This window comes from Centroberyx gerrardi, chromosome 4 (assembly GCF_048128805.1).
Source record: "Centroberyx gerrardi isolate f3 chromosome 4, fCenGer3.hap1.cur.20231027, whole genome shotgun sequence".
Classification (NCBI taxonomy): Eukaryota; Metazoa; Chordata; class Actinopteri; order Beryciformes; family Berycidae; genus Centroberyx; species Centroberyx gerrardi.
In genome coordinates, this window is record NC_136000.1 from 3484522 (window position 1) to 3502683 (window position 18162).

An 18162-nucleotide genomic window follows, 5' to 3' on the forward strand; every position below is an offset into this window, starting at 1 on the left:
CACTATTCTTTAAAAGTGTAACTTTGCAAACTTGATGTTAATCAAACCTGCAGCTCAACATTTTGAGATTAATGACATCTGCTCCTAGAGCACAGAATTAAAACAAATTACTTTTTAAAGAATAGCCGGCAACTTAAATCCTTGTTTGATCACTTTAACAGACCAGATCTAAATGTAGAGAGAGTGAATAGTAAACTTCAAGTAATGTTACAGATTATACCTACTATGTTTTCTGTTTTTATACCATGTAAAGCACTTTGCACTTTGTTTTGAGAAGAGCTATGGAAATAAAACCTAGAAATAAATGATCATACCTCTGCAGCCGTTGGGTCCAAAGTGGAAGGTGGCAGGAGCGCACCGGTCACAGTTCCTGCCGACCACGTTGGGCCGGCACTGGCACTGTCCGCCGCTGGGGTCGCACACGGTGCTGAGGGAGCCCTGGGGGTCACACTGGCATGCTGGGAAATGGAGGCAAAAAGAAGAGACACGTCAGAGAACCAAAACGCTCTACTGCTCTGTTCCTGCTGACCTGTCTGTCAGGGACAACAAGAGTTAACTTCAAACTGTTTTTATCACCATAATACAGCTGGTTATGTGTATAATAATAATAGTGTATAATCTGCATGATGATGTCATTATCGAAGTGATATCACATATCATTTTTGGATGTGTATGTGTGTGTCTGATTATATAGTCAGACTCGTGTGCACATGGATGCATCCTGATTGGAGTGTGTGTGTGTGTGTGTGTGTGTGTGTGCGTGTGTGTGTGTGTGTGCGTGTGTGTGTGTGTGTGTGTGTGTGTGTGTGTGCAGGCCCTGAGGCTGTTCCTGCTGAGCGCGTACTGACACGCTCATGAGCCAGATCTTCATCCTCTCCCTTCATTGACACCAAAACCTGACGTTTACCGCCGATGTTTTAGATCGCTGAAACATTTTCATCATCATTGTAGCTGCTGGAAATATCTGGACGATTGTCCAGTTATCCACGAAGAAGAGAAATACACCAAACGACTAAACGGAGCCAGAACTGCAATGCAAAACGTCAACAGCTGTTTTTTCTTTAAATTCACTAAGAGTAACTAGTTCATTAAGTTTCAAGTCTTTCAGGAGGCCGTTCTCTCTCCTCTCTTTCCTCTGTTTTGTCCTCTTTCTCTCGCTTTTTTTTCTTCTTCGTCTGCATTTAAATGTGTTGCTGCGGTCTTGGCCGCGTCTCTGCTGGAAAAAACCCTCTTTGATTCCAGCCAGACTAACCAGGATAAACGGAGGTTCATTAAGGAAAGGTAAATAAACGCGGCAGCATCATGAAGCAGTTTGTAACGCCGACAGCAACCACAGCCGAGGGAGCCGGATAACTTTACTGCAGATACAGAGTCTGAAGATCATGTGATCCTGACAACATTCCCAGACAGTGAATCCATGAATCCATCTGATATTTACTGCAGTGAGACAGAAGTGACAGAAGAGTCGACCGGTTTGTTTTCTTCACTGGGAGAGAAACAGTGAATTCTGCTTTTAATCCCAAATGTCAAACGGGGGCTTTTGGCTTTTGTCATTGGCCAAATATGAGTGCTGTAGGGAATTCTACTCTATTCTATTCTATTCTGCTTTATTCTATTCTATTCTGCTCTATTCTATTCTATTCTAATTGATTCTGTTCTATTCTATTCTGCTCCATTCTTTTTTATTCTATATTATTCTATTCTATTCTGCTCTATTCTATTCTATTCTAATTGATTCTGTTCTATTCTATTCTGCTCCATTCTTTTTTATTCTATATTATTCTATTCTATTCTGCTCTATTCTATTCTATTCTAATTGATTCTGTTCTATTCTATTCTGCTCCATTCTTTTTTATTCTATATTATTCTATTCTATTCTGCTCTATTCTATTCTATTCTAATTGATTCTGTTCTATTCTATTCTGCTCCATTCTTTTTTATTCTATATTATTCTGTTCTATTCTGCTCTATTCTATTCTATTCTGCTCTATCCTGCTCTATTCTATTCTATTCTGCTCGATTTTATTCTATTCTGCTGTATTCTATTCTGCTTTATTGTATTCTATTCTATTCCATTCTATTCTGCTCTATTCTATTCTATTCTGCTCCATTCTTTTTTATTCTATATTATTCTATTCTGCTCTATTCTATTCTGCTCTATCCTGCTCTATTCTATTCTATTCTGCTCGATTTTATTCTATTCTATTCTGCTCTATTCTGTTCTATTGTATTCTATTCTGCTTTATTGTATTCTATTCTATTCCATTCTATTCTGCTCTATTCTATTCTATTCTATTCTGCTTTATTATATTCTATTCTGCTCTACTCCATTATATTCTATTCTGAGCCATCCTCATTCATTTTTAAGTCGTCCACTGATGCTGCCAAAAAATGGAAATAATGTTTTATATCTTGAATAAATCTAGCAGGAAAAAAAAAAAAACGTCTTTAGAGACAAAGTTCCTCTTCCTGTCTGTGATGAAGAGATTTACAGCCGGGCGGTCTGACACAGGACCAGGAATGTGATGAAGAAGCCAGCAGAGGTTTGTGCAAGACCCGACATGAGGCTGAGGCGGGGTGTGTGTGTGTGTGTGTGTGTGTGTGTGTGTGTAAATGGCGATGAGTGACAAAGGTCGGAAAGCCGACAGCGGCCGCATGCTAAACACACGGGAGGGAGGCAGGTAAAGACAAGAAGGACTGGGAGGAATATGAGAAAGAAAGAGTGGAAAGAAGTGGGATGGAAACAGCTGGAGAGAAGAGAGAAGAGAGAGTGGAGGGGAGAGAAGACAGAGGGAGGAGAAGGGATACGAGGATGATTGACAGGTCAACGTCGGAATGAAATGCCGTCATTTACCAAACACGTCAGCCGCAGTCAGTCAAACTGGTTTTAATGGCGTTTCTTGGTATTTGAGGTTTTACAAAGTGGCGAGACAGAGGGAAGATGGAGAGAGAGGATGAAGTAACAAACGAGGTTCAGACTGTCGAGAGAGAAGCTGGGAATGAATGTCGTCAGTCAATGTTGCAACAACATTGGTTTTATTTTAACCCTGAAGGGAAATGATCTTTTCTGCTCCCCCGATCCACAGGAGGTCAGAGGTCAGAGTCTGGAGCTGGTAGAGATTCAGTGTCTTGCTCAAGGACACTTCAGCAGAGTGGGGGTTTGAACCCGGGTCCTTAAGTTGAAGAACAGCCTCTCTAACCACTAGGATGCCGCATGATACTTTTACTGTATCATAAAATTTGTTGTGATTTCCGAACAAACACTCAAATACTCGTTCTCAATAATCGGCCTACTGGTTCAAAATACTAACGTTAACAAGTGTGGTTTTTTAAATAATTTTTTGGGGCATTTTCACCTTAATTTGACAGTTCAAAGTTGACACAAACAGGAAAGACAGAGAGAGGGATGACTTGTGACAAAGGTCCTGGGCCGATTTCGAACCCAAGATGTTGCGTTTACACGGTACGCACCTTAGACCACCGAGCCACCAGGACTCCCTAACAAATGTTTCTTAACTAGACGATGCAACCAAATCCTCAAAACCTGAAGCGCAGGTTAATTCTTGCAGTTGAAAGCACATCCAGTGAGTGCAGACTTTGTATCGATAATGCCGCGGCGATCATTTACGATGCCCTTTATTTTTATGGAACGCACCTGTAGGCCGAGCGGATTTTTCTTCACTAGTACATCACCAATTCAGAAGATGATTGATCAAACTTCTGGTCGCGTACTTGGCACTGAACCTTCTTCTTATCGTCTGATCTGAGCATTCGAATCCTAAATGTAGGCGTGAATGCCAGTCTAACAAACCAATATCCAAATCGTTGAATAGGGACAGTCCTAATGTCACATATCACATTTTACTTCCCTTTGTTCTGTTCTAGTAAAGACGGAGCGGACGTACCTTTGGCCCCCCGGTGCAGCAGGGCGGAGACGCTGAAGATGTAGTTGTGGCAGATGTCGGTCATGGGCGTCTTCACCACGCTCTGGCTGTTCTCCAGACAGCGGTAGCGCTGGAAGGTTTCCCAGGCGTTGTTGGTGACGGAGTCTCCTCCCTCCGAGCCGGTGAAGATCTCCAGGTTCTTACAGTGAGGCATCAGGACGATCTGGGGGGGCAAGGTGGACGGGACAGCGGTAGGATTAGCACTCTAGTGATGAAGATAGCACTGATAGAAGCTAGGTCAGTATTTTTATGTGAATAATAATGTATCAGATTAGAAAGCCAAATGGAAACAGCAAAATAACATAAGAACATAAAAAGTTTTAATGTTCACTTGAAGCAGAATTGTTTTTGTTAATAAAGAAATTATGTGAATATACTAATGGACATTTCATCATACTCAACTCAGTAAATCCTACATACCGACATCTATTTTTATTTTTTTTGTAACAAAATCACTTTTCTACGGAAGAGGATTCGGGTCACATGTAAAAATTCATTCATTTATTTGAATTCTGAGATTAATTTAAGAATTTTGAGATTACACTCAAATAATTTGTTCACATGTGGCCCTAATCCTTTTCCGTACTTTTCTTGAAACAATTTTAAAGTTCTAAAAAAAACTCATGACAAGAAAAACTTGTGATGTTCTGAATCGCAGTTTAAATCACAATTCTGTCAAATAATCACAATTTGAGTTTTTTATCAATATTTTTCAGCCACAATGGGGTTTTAGTGGGTTTTTCCTCACCGAGTCGATGAGTGTGTACGGCGACTGGACGTCGCTGAGGGCCGAGTACAGCGGCAGGCTGAGGCGGACGGTGTAGTTCAGACCGGTTTCAAAACACACCGGCCTGGGAAGAACCACGTAGCTGTGGAGAAGACACGGGACGGGACACAGGACACTCTTAACACACACATCATCATTTACTCTGTGTGTACACTAGAGATATATGTTATGGTTATATAACATAAACACAGGCGGAGAGAGACGGTCACTGTGTAGAATCATCCTTCAGCCACACACACAGGCACACACACTCACACGTGCACAGAAAGACACATGCACACTTTCAAAGAAGCACATACAGACACACTCAGACTCACACACACACACACACGCAGGCGGTAGAGTGTGTGTTTTACCGGGAGCCGGGGTGCAGGGAGATCATCTGGTTGTCGTCGTCCGGCATGGTGTTGGCACAGCGGCTGTCAGCTGTGATCGGTCCGGGTCTCATCAGCGTCATCAGCACCTCCTCCCACTGGTCCGGCAGCTGCAGGGACAAAACACCAGCATGTTCCATCCAGAGCGCCTTAAAGCTGCAACATGCAACTTGTTCACATTACATTAAAATATCATAAATAAACAGGATGTATTCTATATTATCAGTCTGTGTGTTCAGGCCTAAATCCCCCGTTTGGGCCTAAATCAGGCCAGTGTTCAGGCCTAAATCCCCAACAGCTGACTCTGGAGCCAATATTGCCTGTGGGTCCAAGTACTACAGGTATAGTAGAGACTAATTACATACAGGTCCAAAATCGCCGAACTTATCCTTTAATCAAGCGCACCTCAGCAGTAATTAAAGACTCTCACTATGAAGGGCATCGAATACAGTGAAGGATTTTGATCTCCACCCATCAGACTGCTTCCTACCTGTGGCTCGTAGCGTATGAGGATGTCGTACTCCATGGAGTGGGGGATGTTGTCGATGGAGAACTCCAGGAAGGCTCCCTCCGGGACGTTGACCAGCCCGATCCCCGTCCAGGTGGGGCTGCGGTCCTGAGGGTGAGGCCGCGGCACCACGGTCACTCCCTGAGGACGAGACGAGGGAGGAGGTCAGACCGGGGTTCAAGAGCAGGATGTGGGGAGAGAACGGGAGAAGGCACCGAGAGAGAAAAGGTTGGAGTTAGACAGAAGGGGAAAGAGAGGCTTGGAGAGAGATAAAGAGACATTTAATTGGGATGCAAATGGAACAGACTTGGGTCAAATTAAGCTTACTTTTCTGTGGCTGACTGGCTACTGACTACTATCTGAACTGTCCTGATGTGGTAAACCCCACCCATCTGGTCCTCGGGGTATGTTTAAACAAACACTAAGTTATTGCAAACTGCAAAATGACCCAAGCCTGAAAAGGAGGTAAAAGGAAGCAGCAGTGAGGAGAAGAAGCAGGCTGCAGGGTTCAGGCTGTGACACAGACAGTGAGTCTGGGCTTCAGGTGTGTCGGTGTGTTCTGCAGTCTGAACTGTAATGTGAGAATGATCTGATTGTGCCAACCAAGTGTCTTAAAGTGATGTTGAACTTTGGCAGTACCTTGGGTTGTGTAGCTTCCTGGCCTTGACATAACCCCAAAATCAGTGATTCTCTGTTCTCTGTGTTTTTTCAGGTCACAATATACACAATACAGTAAAAAACTAGTCATGCAAACCTTTCAGCTTGAACAAGTGTAACACTGAAATGCGGAAAGGAAATATTTGTAAATTGTAAATGTGCAAAAAAAAGGTGGGAGACAGGACTTTGACAAAGCAGATTCTGCCAATATATAAAAAACAAATCTCTTACTTTTTTTCGGCTATTTAAAATTATTGGTAAACATATTATTTTCTTTGTTCCATCGGCATACATTTCCTTTCCGAATTTCGGTGTTACACTTGTTCAAACTGAGAGGTTTAATAAATATAAAGAAAGAGATTCACTTAAAAACAATTCAGCAGCATGACTAGTTTTTTTTTTATATATTGTCAGAATCTGCTTTCTTTGTGCTCGTTTATGTGCTAGAAGTGATTTTCAGGCTGTTCCTCCAGACAATGTCAGTGAATGGAGAGAGAAAAAAACACAATTCTCCAGTCTCCTCTACCGGAGCAACAGATCACAGAATCACTGATTTTGGGGTTTTATCATGGAGGAAGAGACACAACCCAAGATACTACCAGAGTTACACAGACCTTTAAATTGAATTGAATTGACAAAAAGAAGAAGAAGGAGCTTCGTCATATGTAATAAGTTTCAGTTACAAAAACAGGCTGAAAACTGACGGAGAGAAATCTCCCCTGACCCCGGTGACAGGTTCAGCTCTGTCAGGTGAAACAGGCCGGAGGGTGAAACAGGCTGCAGAGTGAAACAGGCCGGAGGGTGAAACAGGCCGGAGGGTGAAAGGCGACTCACAGGTCCGAACTTGGCGTTCTCGGCCTCGTAGGTGTAGTGGTCCAGAGCGATGAAGTAGAAGCCGGACTCCACCTGGTCGCAGCGACGGCCAAACATGTGATCCCTGCACACACACTGACCCGTCTCCTGGGAGCAACTGCAGCGGGGCGGGAGGGAAGTCAGAGGAACAGATGGAAAAAATAGTTTCCAATATGGATGGGATGATCTGCTTATTTCACAATACGATTCGATACGCAATATGGGGTTCAGGATTCGATACCATGATGCTCAGAATCTCCTTTAATTTCAGAATTCTAACTTTATTCTCAAAATTCTGAATTTATTCTCAGAAGTCTAAGATCAAACTTGAATATATTGTTTACCCTAATGTGGCCCTAATCCTCTTCTGTAGATTGAAGTCTGTATATATTGTATTGCATCTTTTTTTTACCCCGATGAAGGCTATATTAGCTTAAATATGTTGGTTTTAAAATTAGTTTCTAGTTTGCTTGTTCACTGACTGCAGCTGAATTATTTACTTTTTAACCGCAGTGACATAACAGCCACAGAAACTCAAAAAATAGTAAACACTCTCGAAAAACTGTCTAGACAGCTTTCATCAGAACCAAAGATATTTATTGCGACTGCTATATAAAAACATACTTCATTCATACTTCCAGAGCGGCAGTTTCTGAGTTTTTGTGTCTTTTGTGTTTCTCTGGGTTCTGAGTCGAGTCCTCCGGTCTCTTTTGGAAACACAACAGAAAAGTCTTTGATGTTTTCAATCAGCTGAACTGTGAACTCACTCGTTGTTGACGGCTCCGCCCAGGTCGCAGTCACAGGGTCTGCAGCCATCCATGTCGTTACTGAGCCCCCAGTGCTGAGGCTGTGGGATTCACACACACACACACACACACACACACACACACCATTTAAAAAACAGGCCTTAAACGACATGTCATTATCGACCTCCCACCTTGTTCCTCTTTAAAAAGCTGTTTTCAAGCTGTGGACGGATGTAAAGTGGATTTGGGGCTTTCACTCCCCCACCACCCCTCCCCCTCCCCCAGACCCCCAGCTGTTTCACAGCTGGAGATTTACAGCCGGAGTGGGACAGCAGCGAGTCGAGCCAGAAAACCACTTACAGCAGTCACACTGAGCCGAGCTGCAGGCCGAGAAACCCATAGCAGAGCAGTTTAAATGGCTCTGAGCGCCAGATCTGAATGAAACAGTAACAGTAACCAATTGTAAATAATTCTTAATGTTTGTTTTAATCTCCTTGCACTACCAAATGGGTGGGGTTTGCCACAAAGGACGTAGTTGTAGAAAGTTTAGACTACTACAGGAAAACATTTGAAAATGAGTTCAGTCTACTTTTCTGTGATTGGCAGCTGACCCAGAACGAGCTGGACCGTCTGAATCAGTTCAGTCCCTCCCCTCTGGTGCTCCGAGCAGATTAAATGTAAGTCAGTAAATTGTATAGCTTTCTAGACCTGCAATCACAAAATCCTTCACCTTTTTAAACAAGTAAACAAACAGATAAATACAAAACACAAAATACAGCATAAGACACAGCAGCACACAGTGTCAGAAGAGACTGGCACCATCACCTTTTGTTTTTAGGTTAGACCTTAGAGCAACAGGACCGGGGACTAGAGCTGAAACTCATTTATTTTCATTATCAATAGATCTATTATTATGTTTTTGATTAATCGATTAATCATTTACTGTATAAAAAGTCAAAAATAATGACAAATGACCATCACAAGTTACCAGAGCACTAAGTGATTTGTAAAATTGCTTACTTAGTCTGACCAGCAGACAAAAAACAATCCCAAAGTCTTCATTTATAATGATATAATGGAGAAAGGCAGCAAATCTTAGCATTTGTGAAACTGTAACCAGCAAATGTTTTGTATTTTTACTTGATAAAAGACTAAAACAGTTAATCGATTATCTAAATTCTAATCGATTAACCGCCTTAGTGATTAATCGGCTAATCGTTTCGGCTCCAGTGAGGACACAGCAGCTCTGTAATATCTCTGCCACACATCATGTGGCACTTACAACTGCTGTTAGTCAAAAGCCTAAAACAAATGTTAAGAATAACATGCAAATATCAATATCTGGTATGTAATGTTTGATAGCGTGTGTGTCCGGTCCTCACCAGACACTGGTCACAGTCTCTGCCGGCCACCAGGCGTTTGCAGTAACAGTCTCCAGAGTCGGTGTCACAGGGGTTTCCTCCCGGGACGGTTCCCAGCGGGCTGCAGGTGCAGGCTGCAGGAGACCAACACACACACTCACTGATAAGCTGCTTCATATCAAGCATTTCTCTATTATAGAAATAACACTTGGTGCTCTTGTGGATTAAGAAAAGTCCTCAGGTTTATATGGATGTGTGTGGCAGTGTGTATGGATGTGTATTACAGTGTGTATGGATGTGTGTGACAATGTGTGTGGATGTGTATTAAAGTGTGTATGGATGTGTATTAAAGTGTGTATGGATGTGTGTGACAATGTGTGTGGATGTGTATTAAAGTGTGTATGGATGTGTATTAAAGTGTGTATGGATGTGTATTACAGTGTGTATGGATGTGTGTGACAATGTGTGTGGATGTGTATTAAAGTGTGTATGGATGTGTATTAAAGTGTGTATGGATGTGTGTGACAATGTGTGTGGATGTGTATTAAAGTGTGTATGGATGTGTATTAAAGTGTGTATGGATGTGTATTACAGTGTGTATGGATGTGTGTGACAATGTGTGTGGATGTGTGTGCCAGTGTGTATGGATGTGTATTAAAGTGTAAGTAAGTAAGTAAGTAAGTAAGTAAAGTTTATTTATATAGCACCTTTCACAGAGCAAAGTCACAAAGTGCTTCACAGGAGTAAAATAGTTCAAATAAGACTTGCTGTGTGTGGAGTGTGGAGGAGTGTGTATGGATGTGTATTGCAGTGTGTATGGATGTGTATTAAAGTGTATATGGATGTGTGTTACAGTGTGTATGGATGTGTGTGACAGTGTGTCTGGATGTGTGTGACAGTGTGTATGGATGTGTGTCACAGTATGCATGGATGTGTGTGGCAGTGTGTATATGGATGTGTGTGACAGTGTGTATGGAAGTGTATGACAGTGTGTATGGATGTGTGTGGCAGTGCGTATGGATGTGTGTGTGGCAGTGTGTATGGAAGTGTATGACAGTGTGTATACGGATGTGTGTGGATGTGTGTGTGTGTGTGTGTTCCTCACCCAGGCAGCCCAGCGGGTCGTCACTCAGGCCGTAGTGCGCCTGTTTGCACTCGTCGCAGCGCTCTCCTTCCACGTTGGGTTTGCAGCGGCACTGACCGGCGATCAGGCCGGCTCGCACGTCCGTCGTCCGGTCGCAGATCCCTCCATTCAGCGAGCCCAGCGGGTCGCAGTTACACGCTACGGAGCCACAGAGAGGACAATCTTCAGTTACACACATTCTCAGTCCAGGGGAGAGGCGTAAATAACTTCACTTTGCTGATGACAACTCTGTTTCCTCACCAGGGATTCGTTAAATGTCCTTGTCCAAAACAAAGAAAATAAAAACAAAGAAGATAAAAGAATACATAAAAGAGGCATAAAATAAGTGTTAATCCTGCTTTAAATTCACTTATTTTATGACTCTTTTATGTATTCATTTATTTTCTTTGTTTTTATTGTTTGTTTTTACTCTGTAAAGCACTTTTGTATGAAAAATAAAGTTCATTATTATTGTTATTATTATTATCTATTCATCTATCTGTCTATTTAAATTAGGGCTGGGCGATAATTCAATATTATGGTTTGTCATCTTACAGTAGAATCATATCATGATGATTTGGTGATTTTGGGATATCAGGACAAACAATTCTGCTGTCTAAATTGATAACAAGCAAATTTTATCTTAAAAGTGTGACAAAATGAGGTATGGTAGACATTCATTTGATTATTTAACATGTGATTTTGCATACGTGAGCCATATCGTGATATATATCGATATAGAAAAAATTATTATCATGATATTAATTTCAACCATATCACCCAGCCCTAATTTAAATTACATTGAAAAAGGGAATGACTACATACAGCAAGCTTTGAAGAAATGAGAAATGTTGGATTGTGGAGGAAAGGAAAGAAGAGGGAACGGTGTGATGAGTGTTACTGGATTCAATGATAAGAGAGCAACTGAGCTGAGATGAGATCAAATAAAGTAATTTCTACAGCTTCACAGTTCATTCTGAGTCTCCACACTGGACTGATATCACCAAGCTAAAAATAACATACAGATGCCCACTGTAGAAGAGTCTGAAAACAAAGGAAAGGAAATGACCAAACCCACTGCAGCATGTTACTTCTCAACTCATAAACAGGAACAGGATAAAGAGGACTGACTGTAACGTCCTTTTTAAAGACACAAAGCTAAGATGCCATGGGAAAAAGGCAGAGTGCACACTTACTGACGAGACAGTGAAGTAAGAGCTGCAGAAATGTACATTATCAATAACAGATAGAAGCTAGAGATGAGTGAAAATGGACTAAAAGATGTAAAAGGCCAGTGTGTGTGTGTGTGTGTGTGTGTGTGTGTGTGTGTCTGTATGTTGAGGTGCAAAAGTGCAATAAAAAATCACTTTGTTTCCTGAAACCCATTCCACACACCTGGAGCCAACTGCACACACACACACACACACACACACACACACACACACACACAGAGTGGCAAGTACCAACACACCACCCCCCCACCCCCCCACCCCCCACACACACATCTGAGGCCTCATTAGACCGCTTGTGTTTCAAACATGAAAGTCTAGCAGATGACAAACGAGCCACAAAGCTGTGGTTAGGGCTACACTGTAAGAAATGTCCATCATAACAAGTCATTTGATCTCATATTCGATCTTATTAAAATGTATTTTTCTCAACTGAAAAATTATGGAGTGGGCTGTGATAGTTTTACTTGTTTGCATTTTCAGGTTATAAGTGTTAATATGTTGAAACAAGGCAGAATAAGAAAATTCTTAAAACAAGTCGATTTGCACTGGCAACCAGTGGGATTATCTCACCCCACTGGCAGATTTTTTCAAGTTTAATAAAAGTAACGTTTTAACATTCAATATTAATTTGATTAAACTGGTTAGGATGGATTTTTTTTGCAGTGTGCGACCAGAGGGATCTGATCCGTCTTCAAAGCCCAGGTGTTCCTCTCAACTCCTCATCAAAGACCCAGACATGACAGGAAAATAAAATATAAATGATATATTCTAAAAAGAGAGGCAGGAAAGGGGGGCAGGATATGAGGAGCGATAAGTGAAAGAAGAGAGAAGAAGAGTGTTACTGAGGACCGGTGGATTCATCGGCTCGTCAAACTGGCACTTCATACCAGGACGGGCAACCATGAGCCACGGAAGGCTAAAGAGTCTTTTTCTTTCTAACCAAACACTACAGCAGCTGAAAAAAAATTAAAATGCCTTCATTTATTGCATTGGTAAGTACCTACAGAACATGGCTGAACACTAACTGTGACGCGTTTCGGCCTCTTGCCTTCTTCAGGGAGTTTAAACAAAACTAAATTGTACAAATATCCTTAAAAGAAAGACGAAGGTGAAACAACTGTTCTCGCCAAAACGCGTCGGAGCTAATTTTTAAACCATGTTCTGTATATAGAACTTGCCAATGCAATAAAGTCATTTGAATATTTTTCTTCTTCTCTCAGCCTCTCAAGTGAGATATCTGCAGCCTCTGCCAAAGAGCAGCTTCCTGTTTGACACAGCTGATAGCTTTACAGTAAGAAGCTCTTCCATCCCACGCACAGAAAAATAAAGGCGCCAACTGGAACTGAAAATGCTTCTTTGGAGTGAAGCCATAGAAGAACCAGACTCTTTAAAGAACCATTTCTGCTCTCCTTTGCTTAGACTCCTGCATTGTGTTTCTGTTTATCTGCCCTTGTAGCCTGTAGCCTCATTTACAATCGCACAATATATACTGTGAAGGGGTTTGGTTATTTTCCCCATTTATGCCATTACCCACCATCCAATAACTAAGAATTAAGAACCTTTTAATTTGGGATATTAAAAGGTTCTTTGTAAAACCAGAAATGGTTCTTCTATAGGTTCACATAGCCATAGAAACCATTTTCAGTTCCAGTTCGCACCTTTATTTTTCTGTGTATCGCCCTCAAAGAAGCAGCGGATTTCACCGATTAGCTCCTCCTCTCTGGTTGAAGGTGTGTTAATCAGTGAAAACAGCTGCTGTAGTGTTCAGTTGGAATGAAAACCTGCAGACTCCTGGTTTGTGACGACACATGTCGGGGACCCGCCGGACGAGGTCTCTAACTCTGCAGCGATCACTCACGTTCACAGATGTTGGGGTCCCGGACGTCCCGCTCGGGGTGCTGGAAGAAGAACGGCTTGCACTGCTCACAGTTGTGTCCCACGGTGTTGTGCTGACACTCGTCGCACACGCCGCCGCTGACGTTACCGGTGGATACGAACACCGCCATGTCGAAGTGGCAGGAGTCAGAGTGATGGTTACAGTTGCACTCTAGGGAGAAGGAAGGAGGGGGGGGGGGGGGGGGAGAGAACAGTTTATGGAGTGTTTACAGCAGGCAGATACTGTGCTGTAAACAGACGGTGCCATCTCTCCTGTTTGCTGACCAAACACTGAGGATCTGAAGGTAAAATGAAGCTCTGGAAAGACTGTGAGGATGGAATGACTTACTGAAACTCCCAGTGAAGAGTTAAACCAGAGGGAAATTTATACAAAATGAAAAATATGACTCTTCTGCTTCTCTTCTGCATTAAAATAAAACCTATTAAGGAATAATATTGCTATCTTGTGACATTTGTTTTCAGAAAATGAATGCAGCCTCCTGTATTTTATGATTTATTGAGCAATGAATATCAGATGTCGAAAAATGGAAAGAGTTTGTAGCTACAGGTCCCGGACGTCCCGCTCGGGGTGCTGGAAGAAGAACGGCACCCCGTTGAATACTTGTTAAGGAAGGATAAAGAAAGGAATAAAGTTTTCTTGTTCTGACATATGCAACAAAAAAAATCTAAAAAAACACTCACTTTCCACCAGATCCTGAGTTATGTGTTATGGGGAACTTCACTAATATTAGTGGAAATCTTACGGGGAATTCTAGAATGAAAATGAAATTTATAGATATAGCTCTTTGCAGTAACATGGAAAGTCTAACTGTCACCTCTCAATAGGACTTTGGCTCTCAGAAATGAATAGATGTGAAGCCCTGGAGAAAATTACATATATTTTAAGTAAGAAATATGACTGCTTTCTGAAAGTGTGGCAGACCTTACACTGACTGCACTGAAACCTTGCCTTTGTCAACAATGGAAAAGTATAATGCAGATATGATGAAGTGATTCTGTCCAAATTATCTCTCATGAAACTGGTCTAAAATGTCTCTACCTTGTAATTTTATTTATCTATTTATTCATGTATTCAGTGCTATGTTTGCTTATGGTTTTGTATGTCCTATATTGTGAAAATCCCCAAATTAAATATTCCAAAATAGAAAATAAAAACGTCTTGTCTCACTCTTGCAGGCGTTGGTGTTGCGGCCCTCGGCCGGCCTCCACGGCAGGTCGTGGTAGAAGTCCTGACACTTCTCACAGTTCAGACCCATGGTGTTGTGGTTACACATGCAGTGACCGTGGACCTGAGGAGGAACACACACACACACACACACACACACACACACACACACACACACACACACACACACACACACAGGTCAACAACAGGATCCAACTGACTTTTATATACAATATACTGTATCAGAGGTGGGGACTCAAATCACAGTTTTAACTGCTTGAGACTTGACTTGCTGCATGAAGAGAAGACTTGAGACTTGACTTGACTTGGGTTCTGGTGACTTGGGACTTGACTCTGACTTGTACTTTGATGACTTGAAAAGGTTTCTAAAGTCTTGACTTGAGATCTTGTGTTTGTGTAAATGACTTAGATTGAAAGTGATGAGATTTGTTCCAGCGGACGACTGAATTTAAATTCTGTTTTCTGAATTTGTATGGAATGATTGAATTTATTGAAGTTGAAACTGATTATAGAAATCAAACTCATGATGCTCTTACCAAGTTTTTATCCTATTAAAACCATATTGCACTGAAAAGTCCTAGATATTTAGTTTTCTTTAAGATATTAAATTGATACTGGACTCTTGATTTGTTCTGACTTGACTTGCTGTTCTACATTTAGACTTGAGACTTGAGACTTGAGACTGACATGGGACTGAAGCAGAGTTGACTTGGTCACACCTCTGCAATATACTGTATATAATATATATAATATCATACATTTTGTTCAAATATTTCTACTTATTATGATATAATGTATTTTACTGTTTTTAACTATTGCTATTTGCTGCTTCCTCATCTGGATGAGTAAAGTTGGATCTTAACTTTCTCTTCTGTGGCTTTGACTGTTGGTTGCTTGTAATGTTGCTGATCTGTTGTTGCACTCAGTGTAAGTCACTCCAGAAAACAAATGATACACCATGATACACTGTTTTGTAATCAGCATGGCTGCAGTGCTGCTGTCAGGACACACAAACATGAATCTGTAAAACCAGAAACTAAATGTGAGGCAGAGTTATATAGAGAAAGCCTGCTGAGACTGGAGTTTATTAAAAGGTGTTGGTTTCATGTTGGAATCAGTTTTAAAATTACCTGATGACAGTGTCTGCCTATTTCTCTACAAGGGGATTTCACTTAATCGTTTGAGGCTTTGTGTACTTAATTAATTGCTGACTAAGATTTACTGTCTGGGAGAAAGAAGACTGAATTGACTCTTCTAAGCTTCCTGACTTTTTTTTCCAGGGGAGAGGAACGGCAATAAAGAAAAGCTATAAAAGTTAAACAGACAAACCACAGACTGAGTCTAAGCATGGGATGACACAGAGTAAACAGGAACAGCATTGTTTAGCTTTCCTCTCTTTGGCAATACTCTCACACACACACACACACACACACACACACACACACAAACACACACACACACACAAACACCCTCACAGCTGCCTGCAGACAGACTGTAAACTAGGCTAACGCAGGTCGTCTCACCACAGTCACTGACACTAGCTAGCTAACTAGCTAACAGGATGCACAAATGCATTTATACACACAAACACACACACACACACACACACACACACACACACACACACAGGCAGGCAGACACACTCAGGACAGCAACAGCCAATGGGAATTTAGCTCAAAGGAGGAAGAAACAGAGAATGAATCAGCAGGAAAGTCTCTTTTAACAGCAACTCCCACTCACATTGATATTTTACATCAATGGAGATGCCCAGCTCCACTTGCTCCACAATTTGGAGGAATATAAAATGTTCAAAAATGAATCAAATTGCCTGGATCAATCCATTTAAGTGTCCATTTACAAATCAAGTGAAAGAAATCTCAGAAAAACATTCTCCATCAGTGTTATCCTTGTAGTAATGTCACTTCAAAACACATTTGTCAACTAAATGTAAACTGTAGCGTCTCTATCATGGAGCGAGAAATGATAGAATATCAATGTAGTTACAGTAATTACAGTGAAGCCACTGGACAATGAAAAGGAGCTGTGAAAGTCTGCTAATCAGCCTGTTCCCCATCAGTGTTAAGGCAATTAGGATTTCAACCAGTCAGTTCCTCTTTGTTCCAAGAGCAAAGATGAACATACAGTAGAGAGTATATTTAGTAGGATTTGACTGATTATTTGGTTTTCCATTATTGGCATTTCAATAAAAAATCAGAAATCAGCAGTCTGTAAAACCCAAAATGAAACCTGCTTCACCTGCCTTAAGGAGCTGCTGACCCACCTACAAGGTTTCATTAGTTTGGCTTTAAAATGCAGAGTTTAGTGTCCCATGATGTCTAATTGCTGTTTCAGGAATAAAACTCTGGGGGAAATACTGAATCCTTGTAATTTTGTGAAATTTTCTGGCATGAAAATGATCATTTAAATATCACTGTTGTCACGTGAAAACCTTGTAACTTCAATTTTGGTAATTTTTGTGTTTTAACTTTAACTGGAGGATTACATGGTACATCTTCTGTGGGTTGAGAAAATTCTACAACCCCTTGGCCTTGTGAAACCTTTTAAAAACCCACTGGATAAACTCAAAAATGCATGGAGGTCAATCTGAAAGTAAGGCTGTTTTTCTTCGATCCTGAAAAGTTTGGGAGATGTGAGGTTTTCACTCGACAGCAACGATATGCAGAACATTAACATCAAAGCCAGGTTTCTTCATGGCCTTCACTCTACTCTACTCCATTTCTACTGACTGGGACTCACCATGCCCTCCACTGCGTCCCCGGCGCCCTCGATGGGCGCGCACTCGGAGGCGTGGCCGTAGCAGAAGCAGTTCCCTCGCACCACCATGTCGTACACGGCGTAGTAATACTTCTCCTTGATCTCCATCCTGGAGTCCAGCAGGTTGTCGCCCAGCGTGTGCAGCTTGGTGAACTTCACCCTCAGGTTGGTGATCTTCAGCATGTCTGCACACACACACACACACACACACACACACACACACACACACACACACAGACACACACACACACACACATGTTTCAGAGCTTTTCACTAGGAAACTTCAGCAGTTTTATCACTGTGGCAGCTGCACTACACAGTAAAACGCCTTGATGAGATACAGAAATGTAATGACATGCTGTTTGGTGGACGCTGTTGCAGCTGTTAATGTAACTTCTTGCCAATGTAATAAACCATTAATGTAATCACAAATTGCAGTTAGTAATAGCCCTGTAAACGTAATACATTTCCCATTCATATAATAGTAGTTACCTGATAACTTTTAACATTATTAACGTGATAATTGTTACATTATTGGGTTTCACTACATTACCAAGAAAGTGGAAATTTGCAGTTTTCACAAATGGTAACTCTGTTAAAAGCAGATACAGGAGCACTGCTGGTGGGGTTTGTAGTATAAGAGGATGCTCTTTGGTCTATGGGCAAAAAACCCTAAACTAAACATAAAACATCAGGTTTTTATCATTATTAACAATGGTTT

General features: G+C 41.4%; 1 protein-coding gene across 1 annotated transcript in view; it reads right to left on the reverse strand.

Moving 5' to 3' along the window:
• The window catches only part of lamb1a (laminin, beta 1a), a 49174-nt gene that overhangs the window by 21044 nt on the left and 9968 nt on the right, over nucleotides 1-18162 (reverse strand). The window contains exons 7-18 of the mRNA XM_071909776.2: nucleotides 17424-17626; nucleotides 14649-14769; nucleotides 13443-13631; nucleotides 10335-10511; nucleotides 9251-9363; nucleotides 7890-7969; nucleotides 7105-7240; nucleotides 5596-5754; nucleotides 5088-5215; nucleotides 4693-4813; nucleotides 3906-4107; nucleotides 315-458 (exon numbers count right to left, since the gene is read on the reverse strand). Of these exons, the coding sequence (XP_071765877.2) occupies nucleotides 315-458; nucleotides 3906-4107; nucleotides 4693-4813; nucleotides 5088-5215; nucleotides 5596-5754; nucleotides 7105-7240; nucleotides 7890-7969; nucleotides 9251-9363; nucleotides 10335-10511; nucleotides 13443-13631; nucleotides 14649-14769; nucleotides 17424-17626 (1773 nt within the window). The remainder of the gene's footprint in view (nucleotides 1-314; nucleotides 459-3905; nucleotides 4108-4692; nucleotides 4814-5087; nucleotides 5216-5595; nucleotides 5755-7104; nucleotides 7241-7889; nucleotides 7970-9250; nucleotides 9364-10334; nucleotides 10512-13442; nucleotides 13632-14648; nucleotides 14770-17423; nucleotides 17627-18162) is intronic.